The 13,563-nt window shown below is 41.8% G+C and overlaps 2 protein-coding genes across 3 annotated transcripts in view; both read right to left on the bottom strand.

The window, feature by feature from the left end:
- aqr (aquarius intron-binding spliceosomal factor) overlaps positions 1 to 1,947 on the bottom strand; it is a 40,074-nt gene extending 38,127 nt beyond the window's left edge. For both annotated transcript variants that reach the window (XM_019872571.1, XM_019872572.1), the window contains exons 1-7: positions 1,829 to 1,947; positions 1,383 to 1,489; positions 1,029 to 1,085; positions 905 to 945; positions 783 to 818; positions 582 to 702; positions 375 to 515 (exon numbers count right to left, since the gene is read on the bottom strand). In XM_019872571.1, coding sequence (XP_019728130.1) covers positions 375 to 515; positions 582 to 702; positions 783 to 818; positions 905 to 945; positions 1,029 to 1,085; positions 1,383 to 1,489; positions 1,829 to 1,859 — 534 coding nt within the window. In that variant the 5' untranslated portion in view covers positions 1,860 to 1,947. The remainder of the gene's footprint in view (positions 1 to 374; positions 516 to 581; positions 703 to 782; positions 819 to 904; positions 946 to 1,028; positions 1,086 to 1,382; positions 1,490 to 1,828) is intronic.
- Positions 1,948 to 5,536: 3,589 nt separating this feature from the next.
- dph6 (diphthamine biosynthesis 6) overlaps positions 5,537 to 13,563 on the bottom strand; it is a 66,243-nt gene continuing 58,216 nt past the window's right edge. Inside the window, exons 14-15 of the mRNA XM_019872630.1 lie at positions 8,784 to 9,168; positions 5,537 to 5,894 (exon numbers count right to left, since the gene is read on the bottom strand). Of these exons, the coding sequence (XP_019728189.1) occupies positions 5,776 to 5,894; positions 8,784 to 9,168 (504 nt within the window). The 3' untranslated portion in view covers positions 5,537 to 5,775. The remainder of the gene's footprint in view (positions 5,895 to 8,783; positions 9,169 to 13,563) is intronic.

Raw genomic sequence — 13,563 nt, 5'->3', positions numbered from 1 at the left:
GGGATTTTTTTTTCTCAGTTCTGGACATAAAAACATCAAAATGTTTAGAATAAAAAAAAAAAATATTGGATCGAAGTATACACAAAAACTCGACTAATAGAACAAGAATACACAAGTATGAAAACAATACAACATCCTTGAAAAGACAATGATGAATATTTAAAGAATGGAAAAAAAACGTTTTCTTTTAGAAAGCCAATGAACAAATACTTAATTTCTGTCAGTAATTTGTAAAGGAATGTCTTTTTTTCCAATGTTTTATCAAACATTTAAAATAAAATTGTATAACTGAGTATATTCTCTTTTCATGGCATCGGTCAGTCCTTACATGTACTGTCGCGCTTGTACCAATTTGTATATAAAACGGTACATACGAGACTATTGAAGCAGTGGTCGAGAAACTCCAGGAGCACCGTTTGTTCCTTCAGGGTGAGGCCGCCTTCGTCGCCCGCCAGCAGGGCTGCCATTACACATTTGAAGAAGAAGGAAAAATGGCGCGGCTCCTTTTTGAACACCTGAGACGAGAGTTGTTGACATTTAATATAGCTGGTAAATGCATGATCTCAAATTGTATTTCTTACCTCCCAGGCTGGTACATTTTCCCTGAACTTCTCATTGACAATGCAGCAAATAGACATGAGGAAGGCGTTGCTGGACACCTCCGGAGTGTAGTTGACCCAAAGGTAGTTTTCCAGGTATTGACTGCAAGGAGATTGCATTATATTATTTTGACCTTGCTACATTGTTTTGTTTTTCATGAAAGGAGGGATCAAAGGTGGCACCTGAACTCCAGCAACATGATTTTCCTGATGGCAAATCTGAAAATGAAATGTGAAAAGAAACATATTAGTGACAAAATGTGAAACAGATGGATTGCCCAAATGTTACGTGTAAAAGTCCTTACTTGGACATGAGAATCTCTTTTTCATAAATATCTTCCATCACCTACACAAAAAAAGGCCATATTTGTAATTATCTCACATGATTTATGATTCCCATCAAACTAAAAGCAATCAACAAAAACTCACCTTTGGGTCAAAGGGCAATTTGTTTTTTGCATGAGGGGCCCAATATTTGTTAGCCAGCTGAAACAATACAAGACAAAACCATTAATACTCAGTTTAATGAAAAAAAATACGCGCAGAAACACCATTTTAGAAAACGGACTAAATTTTGTGTCAGGAGAGGGATTCTGGATATTTCTGGGGGGAGGGGGGGTTAACTTTAACGAACACGTAAAAAGAAAAAAAACTAGAACTTGTTATTCCGATAATCGAGAACAATTCAGAGATTTGTAAAGCACAGTTTCATGTGTGTTTTCTTGGGTGACCATATTGCACATTGATGACTACTGCAGCCATGCGTGTACTGCTGAGTATTACCTGTGTGACATGTTCGGCATTAATCTGCGACACAGATGGCGCCGCAACTTTTTTAGATGGTGTTTCCTTCTCCATGGTGGCTGTCCCAAGCATCTTTTCGTCAGAATCTGATACAGTCCAATAGATCATATAGGCACATGTATAAAAGAAAAAAAGACACGTGAATGAATGAAGCGGGATTTTAAGTAGACATGGTCGGGCGCCAAAACTCATCACTAACTGAGCAATGATAATATACATTATATGTCATTACTATTAACTTTAGTTCAAAATCAAGACAAAATTATAAGACTACCAGCTTTCCAGAATGAGACGACAGCGTATTTAAAACTTCGGCTAAGCTAATGTGAACACATGAGATCATCATTTCTCAGTGTGACCGAGTCTTCGCTGTCTTCAGATTGTTATAGCGAACATAATATTGAAATTTTAACATAATAACAGACCTTTTCTAATTTTATTAATTTCTTTCAGCATAGATGTGGAGCAACGTTGTTTCCAGTTGGTTTACGCATGTACACAACAAAACGCGTAGAACCCGACACACTTCCGGATTGAAGTCCGTCAAAAATGTATTCCGAAATGAAACAAAAACAAACGGCAACAATTGTTCCGATAGACCGAGTATTTGCTTTATTTTATTATTATTTTTAGAAATACTGCACAGTAAATTCACAAATAACTGTGGTTTTGAACAAAACATATTCCAAAAAAGACCACATTAGGATATTAGTAGCGGTTGTATTTGCCGCAATAATAATATTAGTGGGTGCCTGGAAAGCCACACCCACTCAGAAAGACAGCGAGTTGGCCGAAGACAAATGAGTCTCTGTTTTCATAATTTTCAACTGTAAAATATATCAAATGAAGAACTGCATTAGAAATAAACAAATTAAAAACGTAATACAAATTATTTATGTATCTATTTTCTTGTCAGTGAAGTGGTTTCACACTGAAAAGAAACTAAAACAAAAGGCAATTATTGTTCCCGGTAAGAGTATTTTTGCCGGTCACACCACAGCATCTCAATTGGATTCAAATCCAGACTTTGACTTGGCCACTCCAAAACCGATTTTTTTGTGTGTTTCTGAGGCATTCAAATGTAGACTTGCTGCTGTGATCTCACAGTGCTTGAGTTTGAGGCTGCAAACTGATGGTCGGACGTTCTCATTCAGCATTTTCTGGTCGACAACAGAAATCATTATCCCATCAATCACAGCAAGTTGTCTTGGTCCTGAAATGGCAAAGCAAACCTGGAACATCACACTGCCACCACCATGCTTCACTGTTTGCATCATATTCTTTTCAATCAAATAATGTGCCATTTCTACAGCAGATTTAAGGGCCCACACATCTTCCAAAAAGTTCGATTTTTGACTCATCAGTCCAGTGAATGTTTTTCCAAAAGTCTTGAGGATTATCAAGATGTCTTTTGGCAAATGTGAGACGACCCTTTGTGTTCTTTTTGGACTGGGAACCCTCACATACATGTCACCTTTCTTTTGTTTTCGTTTGAGATCTTGTTGCCTACTTCACTTCCACTTCCTCTGACAGATTCTATTTGTGATTTCATGATTCATCAAATGCTGGGGTGTTGCCTGTGATATTGAACTTAGCTTTCCCAAAACTGTGGTTAGTCAGTTATGTTGTGGTTTGACAAATGGGGTAATTGGGGGGAGCAATTATTTTTTCACATAGAGCCAGATAGGTTTTACATTTTCCCCCCTTGGTAAATGAAATCATCATTTAGAAACTGCATTTTATATTTTCTTGGGTCGTCTCGGTGTGATACTAAAATTGGTTTGATGAACTGAAACCTTTGTGTGTGATAAATATGCAAAAAAACCACAGAAATCGGGAACGAACATTAAGTTTCTTTTGCAGGAAAAATAAAACCTACCAACTGTAAAACTACGAGCATGACTACAGCTTTTTACGTTCGTTGCTTATTTTAGGCAGCAGAGGGAGGCACACACCATCCAATGGACCCATTTGAGGGCCTCTTGATTCAATATAACAGCAATTTTTTTGGAGGCTTTGAGCTGAAGACAAGGCTTTAAAAATATGTCAAGCATACATACACACAAAGCAGCCATTATAAAACAGAAATCACTCAAACATAAAAAACAAACAAACCAAAGGATGTCAGGAGGCGTCTCCAGCAGTGAGGTCACTCCCTAAACTCACTTTACTGTATGTAGCTATGGGGAATGAAAGTCTCCCACGCACACGCATTTATTTACACACACACACATACACACATCATCAGCCTGGTTGGCCTGGAGGAAGCAGCACACAGTTAAGTCCATGTGCAAGGCCAAAATGACAAGGGCCGCAGGCTGGTTGGTGCTAGGCGGTACACAAAGGACAACAATGTTGGTCACACACACAAAAAAAAAAAAAAAAAGGAAGAAGAAAAAAAAAAAGCCACTTTTTTGTATGTGGAGCGGTCGCATCTTGGCAGACAACGGACGCATGAGAAAAGCAAATGTCAGCCTGTCTTTAGTCATTTTGCAAGCCAGGACACAAAGACCGTCTTGTCACGGAACATTACGTCGGCCCAGCCGCGATCGGCATGATTACATCCTATTGGCTGTGGGAGCATCTCTTTGGAAACAGACGGAAACAAAGGTTTACGAATGCGAAGTGGTGGTTGATAGGAAAACTGCCTTGTGTTTATTTTGTTGTGATTTCAGGCAAGGGAAACAACATCAAGCCAGTCGTTGCATAATCAAAAGCTGGTTAGGCTATAATGCGATTTAAGTCTGATGGGCAAGACAAATGACTTCCCGTTAACAATTTTCCATGAACAAATAATCAACTCCATGGTCTTCATCATTTTCATTCACGGCTGTTCTTCACTTTCTATTGTAAATCCCAAAGACAACTCAAACAACCCCGGAGACTGTTTATAGCGATTATAAAAAATAGCAGGAGATCACAAGAATGAATGCAACAAGTCATCATCTACATTGGCATCATTATTTTTTTAATTCAACGTTGTTCTGTAATTTCCGACAAAGAGAGAATGTCGATGATTGATTTTACTTGCATATATGATGGAAGCATGATGTGATGGTTGTATCTAAAATCTATTTCAAGACAACTCTCCCCCTTAAATAATAAACAGGTACACACTTGATAGAACATTAGCTTGCTTGCTCATAAATAATTGCTTGTTTGTGTTGTTTCGACTCACAATAAAGAGAAAAAAAAATCTTCAGGCTCCATTGGCTGCCTCCATTGTTCAATTTTTGAGAGCAACAATCAAAACAACGGCAGGGCGGGTTGAGGATCGATAAGTAGGCGCGATCCTGCCGCCGCGTTGGTTGCGTGCGTTGAGGAGTGAAGATGCATTTCAACTCTGGTTCATCAATACAGTTCGTGATCTTTGAGAAAAGAAATGTTCCAGGAATGTTAATAGTGTTATTTTTTCCTTGCGTGCGGCGCGTGCGCGCACACACACACGCTTAATTCCTTGCCTGCAGCGGTGTGAGCTGAAGTCCCTCTCCTATTAACCAGGCTGCCTTGGAATCAATGGAAAACATAAAGAGGCTTAATCTTTTCGGGTGCCTGCTGCTGATTGCCTATTACAAAATAATAACACACCTCCAGTCCTGTGGAGCGCGAGAGGGAGAGACAGTCACATTAAAAGACTCACACTGGAATAACACACGGTCCCTCTGTTGCTTTACTACGACTGCGGCGGTGTTGTTGTCAGCTAGCGTGTTACCTGAAAACAAAGGGGGGATTAGAAGATGCTCTGTTGGAGCCTTTCTTTGTCTTCACAGACGACAAGAGCTACGGCGGGGTTATGCAAAAACTTGCACGCTGCGATCTGCTTTCAAATGTTTGTGTCATGTCAACAAACGGCGGACAAACACCATGTTTAACAATTGGAAAGTGAATTCGAAGCCTGTCCTGATTTGGCATTGGTTGCTAAGCTACATAACAGGTAAGTAGCCTGGTGTCGCAGTTTGGGAACGAACTGAAAAGCCACCGGATCCCACAAACGTAGACGCCAAACAAAACTCTGTAGCAAAAATATTTATTCACAAGAAAAAAAAAAAAAAAAAAAAACGTATGAATAGAAATGGTTGGTCAACAATAACCAGGAAAAACAAGACATGAAGAAAAAGCGCTTGCAAAAGAAAGGCAAGGAAATAATTAATCTGAAAATACCAAACGAAATGAAAAGAGTCCAATTAACACGACAAAAAAAAAAAGCAAGCTCAAATGACTAAACAAATGCTATATTTACAAAACGTGGAACTAAGGGAACGAATATGACGAGAGCGAGCACGAGAGGTCTAGAAAACAAACACTTGAGCAAGAGCAGCAACAAGGTCCATTAATCCTACAAGCAGGAGGCTCGCTAATTCTAGTTCTGGTTCTACGAGCTGAGCCAGCAGGACAGGTGGAGGATGTTGGAATCGGGCAAGTCCAGGACTGGAACCAGGGCCACGGACGGACCGGAGTCGCTGAGGAGGTTTTTCAAAGCATCTTCAAGTCCTGGTGGAGGAAGGAGGATTTAGACATTAGAGCAGCAGTCCCAATGGGGCTACACTTAACCCTGTGACCGGGAGCTATTCGTAAATTATTGATATTCTTAAACCCCCTTTACATTCATTGCAATGTCGACACATGTTAGAAAGGATTGAATTCCACATCCAGACCAGTCAACGTGTGTGAACAGGAGGGGGTTCTGTCTTTATTGGATGCAGTTGTTGTCTTTAGTGTGTGTGTGTGTGTGTGTGTGTGTGTGTGTGTGTGTGTGTGTGTGTGTGTGTGTGTGTGTGTGTGTGTGTGTGTGTGTGGCCGGACTACAGATGGAAAGCAGACATGTGAGATTTCCAAATGTCTTGATGACAGCCTGTCTATTTAGCGGCGGTCCGCTGGGATCACCGTCCGGTCCCGATCTGTAACGCTAATTGGCCACAAGTGTGTCTGTCTCACGGTTGGCTCATTTCTTTCAAAAGGATACACACACCAGGTATTGGAACTAGGAAAAGGCCACTTGGCGATATGTCGATGACCACAGAGGACAGCGAGCAAGCCTTGGTCCTGACGAGAACAAAAAGATCTGGTCTATATTACATCAGTCCTAAAGACTTTTCGCCGGCTCCCAATCAGCTGTAGAATCGATTTTTCAAATCATTTATAAAAAGCACGAAGACCCTACATTTGAATTCACCCAAGAGAACGGAATGGGCTGAGCAATCAGTTCCTAAATTCTGGGGATGATCAGTTGAACCATTTTCTGGTATATTGAGAAATACATATTCCACTTTATCGGTTCATGGGACTTTTATGGCACAGTCTTGCAAATTCGGCCATTGTGATGCAAGCCGAACACCGTATGTCATGTTCGCTCTGGGACGAGCGATCCGAAAGGAGAGCGTGAGCATTTCTTGATATATTGAGGCTGCAGCGCAACTGGAGGATTACCATGATTAATAGTTGATACCTTCGGGGCTCATTGGGCTTTTAAAGGAGTGGCCGAGGCCCGCAGCCGTGTGAGTTTTTAGTTGTGCTACGCTGCCTCCCAAATGGATCAAATTAGTCAAATGAACTGGCGATTATAGCAAGTGTTGGCCAATGAACATTGTTCATTTAGTAGGGGATGAGTAAAGATGCTGAGGGGCACGTAAAGACCTCTTTACCATTCATTTTTATGCGTTCTACTTCCAGAGGTGACAAAAGTAATTACAGTCTGCGTTTAAGGATAAATGCAGATACTTTTTTTTTTCTTTTCTTAAATGGCATAAAAGTAGAGGTGGCGACTGGTTACCACGTCAGCCTCACAGTGTAGAGTTGCAGGGTTCGAGTCCAGCTCTGGCCTTCCCGTGTGGAGTTTGCTAGTACAGTCAAACCTCGGTTTTCGAACGTCTCTGTTCTTGACCAAATCGGTTTTCGACCAAAAATTTCGAGGTTTTTATGCCTCGGATGACGACCGAATTTCGGTTCTCGAACAAACTGAGCGCACTTGAATGCGTCACTTGACTCCTCTCGCCTTCCTTACACGAACAGACGTGCTCAATAAATATTTTTTTTTTAAAAAGAGTGTGGTTTCGGTTTTCGAACAAATCGGTTTTCGAACAGCCTTCTGGAACGGATTATGGTCGAAAACCGAGGTATGACTGTATTCCCCCGTGCGTACGTGGGTTTTCTCCGGGTACTCCGGTGTCCTCCCACATTCCAAAAACATTTGTGGCATGTCAATGGAACTTTCAAAATTGTCCTGACGTGTGAGTGTGAGCGCGAGCGCGGCTGGTTGTTCGTCTTTGTGTGCCCTGTGATTGGCTTGAGGTTAAATAGTTTAACAATTCCACATGGTAAGAATATCTCTGCCCCTCTCCGTAAAAGTTAAACAGGGGGTTCGTCTTTGAGACAGAGGTGGGGGCTTTGGATCGTAAGTAACAAGTTGAGACAAGATGTTTAAAGGTTTCATTCGAAGCATATGCCACGTCTATCAGCTGTGAATCCTCACGCAAATAATGGAAAGAGGGAAGGGGCGGGGGGTTTACATTTTACGTCGTCTGGGCTCTGACAGCTGCACATCGCGACACTGCGAGCGCTGACGCCGGAGGTGTTACTTTTTCACCCTTTTGACTTTTCGGATTCAACGCCCCAATGAGAGTGGGCTGTGACCCATAAAGATGCCCATGGGTGGGTTTTGAGGGGGTGGGGGAGGACGCGGGGGGCGGGGCGCGGGGGCTTCGCTGCGTGTGCGTGCCAGCCAATTCCAGCTCCTCCATGATGAGTCAGGGTCTGTTTGCAGGGGAAGCGGCATCATCAGAGTGTTGACTTTGCTCCAGTTAACCAGCTAATACGGTTATCCGTTTTCACATGCTTCCAAAAGTATTGGAACGAGGAGTCCAGTTATTATTATTATTATTATTGAATATGAGACAAGTTTCGAGTTATTTCTATCTGCACTGGATATACAACTTAGAAGACAGAACATTGTCTTTTGAGGGTTTGCGTTAAAATGACCAACCACGAGGGCTGAACAATTCATCAAATCACATTACAATGTAGTAGAATGTAATTTTCAATCAGCAAAGGTTGGGGAAGAAAAAAGGGTCTTCGCAAATATGTAATCACCACCTTAAAATAAGATCAACTTTCATACTGTTGGCAAGGGTCACTCGGCGCTGCTGTTTTGGTTAGCATGAGACTTCAACGGACAATTCTGGACAAAGCAGACAAAATTGCGGGCCGACCACATCAGTCTCTAGGTCATTCACATGCACAAACTCTTTGTAACGTAGTATCTTAACTGCAGCAAAGAAAACTCAAAGTAATCTCAGCTTCAAATTGATTTCTACTACTTCTCACGTGTCGCATCATGGATAATTATGACCTTATTAGCATACATTAATTCGGGTGTGAACAAACCTTCGGTGATTTGTTTCGCCAGCACGTGGTGGCACTTGTAGAAAACCCGGGCACACAGCGGGACCAGCTCAGCCCGCGTCTTCTTGAGGGCTTTCTCAAACGTAGCGCAGATTGCATCCGTGACCTTCCGCACGTCCTCGATGACCACAGGGTGGACCTCGGTTAGGTTTAGGGACAGCGAGGCGGAGCTTCGGTCGCCAGATGTTAGGGTGTGGCACTCAATGCGGCAGTGCTGCAGCGTTGCGGTCATGTGACAGGAAGTCCTTTGGCTGGGATCATCCTGGACGGCTGTGACGTGGAGCTCGACGGCGGCGCCTTTGGGTAAAGCGGGCACGACCACCACCACCAATGGAGGGGCTTTGTTGTCAGGTCCCATAAACAACTCCTGCAATGTACACAAATGGTGTGCAAATTGTTCAATGATGCACAATGCCATTGAGAAAAAAAAAAAAACAACATAAACATCCAAAATGTTATAATTTTTTTCCAGCAGGAGTCATAATCTGTTCCAGGGCCGCATTGTTCAAATACATATGACAATTTAACATTAAATATAAAAGAGTAAAACAAATAATAATAAAAAAAAAAATGGCATTAACATTAGCATTGCTAACTCATCAAAATTTTCCAAGATCAACCGATCAAAAGCGATTCCTTGTCCATGTTCATTAGCAAAACGATTTCTTAGCCGATTTTTTTTTTTTCACAAAAACCTGACTCGTTAGCCAATGTGGTTGTTTGTCACATGAACGTAAACAAGACCACACACAGATATCAAACTGGACCACACACAGACGGACCAAGCGTCTCCTCTTTACGTGACAGCTGTGACAGGCCTTCCATTACCCGCAGATTGTGAGGTGACCCCGGGTAATGATAGTGTGCAAACAACTGACGGCAGATCCATCAAGCTTTCAGCCACCATAAACAAAATGCTAACATGACAGGTCCTACTCGTGTCAACTTTTCACCTCACCGCCAGGATCACTCCGTGGCCACACTTTTTTTAAAATCTCTTTTCTACCCCAACGGAGCGGCGGCCATTAGCCCAAACTAAAAGTATTCGGCACGGCCCCCTCTAATAATACTTGCGCTGTCATCATCCGCTAATGGGACAAAAATGAGTGTTTTATATAAGCGCCATTTCAGCCAAAGTCGATGGGGTGAAAACACTTAACCCCCTTTTCAATTTGCTGGATCAATTTTCACCCACTTACATGGCACTCTGTAAGTGCGGAATAATAACAGGTTACTCTCGTTTTTTGACTTGGATGCCCACTTGACACACACACGCACACACACACAAACACGCACGCACACTCAAAAGAAATAATTGAAAAGAGCAGCAGAAACTATTTGTCCTCACTTGGTCACCTTCAGAAACAACTTTCCGAAATGAATCGCGAATCTATGAAATATGAGAACCAAAGGGGGAAAAAGAAGTTGGTTTCGAGATAAAGGTCCTAATATTACAAGAAATAAAGGGGTACAGTATATTTTTGAGATTCAACTCGTAATGCAGTGGTGCCTTGACGTACAAGTTGAAGTCGTCGTCGCTTGTGTCGAAATGATTGGAAATTAATTTGCTTATGTTGTATCTAAAATTATGGTCCAAAAGGAAAATCGGCGATACAGTGAATCTGCAATAATCGAGCCGTAATGAAGCAAGGGAACATTGTATTGTAACCCATACAACCTTATTCCTGATAAATTATGACTAGAGATGGGAGAGTATTGATACCAGGTATCGGTATTGGTCTGATATCGACTTTATTTTAAGATATTGGGTACTCATGGAGGCTATTGATACCAGCTACCGATACTTAAGGCAGAAAAATCTGACATTGAACAAGTCCACCTTGGCAGTAGTCGAAGCTATACTGAGGCAGATTGACACATCATCAAATCATCAACTGTGTCAGAAAGAAAAGTCTATAGTCACAATTTTGTTGTCATTGGGTTAAATTAAATGCTATAGACACTATCAAAAGTACTCTATAATGCAGGGACTTATATTATTATACTATTTTTGTAAATTAAAAAAAAATGCACTATTTCACAAGTATACAACTTTATTCTCATCAAATTATGATTTGAATCTCTGACTTTTTAACAGTAAAATAAATCTAAAAAACCCACAAAAAAAGACCTTTTATTGGGGGGGGATATATACTACTTTAATAACAGTTAAATTTCATTTTATTTTTCATGATGGTCTCAATACTCGATCAATTCAAGAACAACGCGGCTCCCATGTCAAGTGACAGCACATATCCACGGCCCACGCTTTGATAAATGTTACGTTAGCACTTCTAGCTATTCCTTGTCAATCGCGATTGAACATGGAAGAGAGCAGGCGAATGAGGAGGGATGTGACAGGACTGAAGGGGTGCATTGGGGGGCGGGGGGGGGGGGGGCGCGGACTCTTGCTCAGCCAGGCTTAAAGGCCACCCTGCAGGCCTCTGGGATACCCAGCCCGGCCCGGTCCGCCAGGAAAGCGGCGCGGCGCTCCGGGACTTTGTGGTGACACGCGACTTGCTGACTTTTTAAGCTGTCGGACAAGCTCACGTCAGCCTCACGTTTGTTCTTTTATTCATGTAAAGCACAGAGTGGAAGTTGGAAGCGGTGGAAAACGCAGAAAGTTGGCATGGTGGAGCAATTTCAATTTCCACAGCAGCAGGCCCCAATAGGCCATTTTGGTATGGGACTCTTTTTTTTTTTTGTTGGGGAAAAAAAAAAAAGAGTGTGAAAGAAGTTTAATTACTAAACACTAAGATATCATGTTGCCCGGACACAGAAGCATTTTTTGGGTCAAAGCATTTTAGTCAAATGGCACATTTTTTTACCACTTCAGGCGAATTGGACTTTCCACCGTGTCCCACTGAGTAATTTGTCCAGAATTAATTTTGGGACTTGCTCTATCAACTTTGATATGCAGATATTGCACTCCAGCGGTATTGACATTTTGATATTTGCAAATTAATTCCTCCCCCAGAACCTTTCCTCTGTTATGGAAATGTGTGTGGCTATCACGGGTCAATGACTCATGTCAATTACTTTTATCCAAGGTTTAGGATTTTTACTGAGTACACCGAAATAATTTATTGACATCTTTTATTTTCAACGTATTTGACTTTTTAATACTTTACAGCTTTGATGTATGGCAGATTTCATGTCTATATTCCGTCCTCCTTCACTCGCAGGGCATGCAGCCATCATCCCTGCCGCGCTGCACTTAAGAAGTGTGACCCACCTCTCTCTTCATGTTTGTTTTCCTTCTGTCCGCTAACCGCTGTTCCGGGTGCACGACAGAAAGAGAGGCGTGAAAGCCGAACGGTAAACACGGTAATAAGGAAGCGGTGTAAAGGCAGCCGAGCAGCAGGGAGCTGATGGAACCGCGCCGCTTATCCAGTTCCCCTACATTTCCTGCTCAGCGGGACGCCGTCGGCGCCGAGCCCTCGCTGTCGTGCCGCTTGTCAGTCTGCCATTGCGCGCCTTTCCACTCGCCTTCCGTGAGCCAGGATGTTTGCGGGGAACACACGTGAGGCCTCGTAGCCGTTTACAGCAGGCCAATGGTAGGCAGCTGCGCGAATATTTTTGACAAAATCATGAAGTGCCATTAAAGAGCAAGTAAATACATCTAGATTATAAGCGGAAAAGCGCTGAAGTTGCCACATTTGTACGTGTACAATCTGAACCAACATTTCACCAAACTTCGGATTGAAACGTAATTTTCGGCGACCCGAAAATTCAGTCCGAGTACAATCAAATGCAGCACCTTTCATTTTGTTTCATTAGCATTTTTTAAAATTTAACAATGGCCTAAAAAAGGGGAATTCCCTTTTAAAATCCTCTTTCCTGTTCAAAAATGCTCAAACTTGGAGAGCTCATGCAAATTTAAAGTCCAAGCAATTCAATTATTTATCTTTATGATAAATATCAAAGAGGTGAATTCTGTATGAAATTCCTCATTCTTGTTGAAAATGAAAAAAAGTACACATTTAAGCACTTCAAGTTGCTGAATGGTCACTGAAATGGAAATTGTCCACATTAAAGTCCTTGATGATGATTGTTAGTCTTTTCTTTTTTTTTTTTAAACAAAGTAGCAATTTTCGTTTAAAAAAATGATATCTGTGTAATTCCTCATTCTTTTTCCGAATTGTAAAATATGGAGAGCTCACAGAACCTGAATGAGTCTTTATTAAAGCACTTCTTGGTTCTGCACGGTCTGCTGGCAGCTTGCATACCGTTTTACAAAGTACTGGAGTTTTCTTTTTGTCTGATAAAACATCGTCCGTGCAGTGAAACAAGTTTTATTATGGCAACTCACGTTTCATTATTTCCGATGAGAAAAAAAAAAACAACCCCCCCCCACAAAAAAAACACTGAAAACTTGAACTGTAGACGCAGAAGTTTAAACTTTATGTCTCTCATGATCTGACCCAGTTTGCATTCCTAAGCGCTGACATGTTGTCAATGTTTTACGTATTACTTATGCTATGGAGTTAGAAAACGTCAAAACTCACAGCGGCTTGTGAAATTTGAATATTGAACCCTTAAAAAAAAAAAAGTCTAGAAATGGGCAAAAGCAGCAGGAATTACCGCATGGCTTTCCAGGAAGTGACACAAAGTTGACATCCTCTTTGCCATGGCTTTTAACCCCCCCCATGTCCCCCGCCTGCTCCAACTGAGCCACAAGTTGGATGTGCACTCTTGCCTCTCTCTGTGCCCCCTTGGGGCCTATTCCCACCACGAGACATATTACAGTGGGCGGAGAGAG

This window comes from Hippocampus comes, unplaced genomic scaffold (assembly GCF_001891065.2).
Source record: "Hippocampus comes isolate QL1 unplaced genomic scaffold, H_comes_QL1_v1.1 scaffold92, whole genome shotgun sequence".
Taxonomy (NCBI): Eukaryota; Metazoa; Chordata; class Actinopteri; order Syngnathiformes; family Syngnathidae; genus Hippocampus; species Hippocampus comes.
The sequence above is the reverse complement of the archived record's forward strand: the minus strand, read 5'-3'. Positions and strand labels throughout refer to the sequence as shown.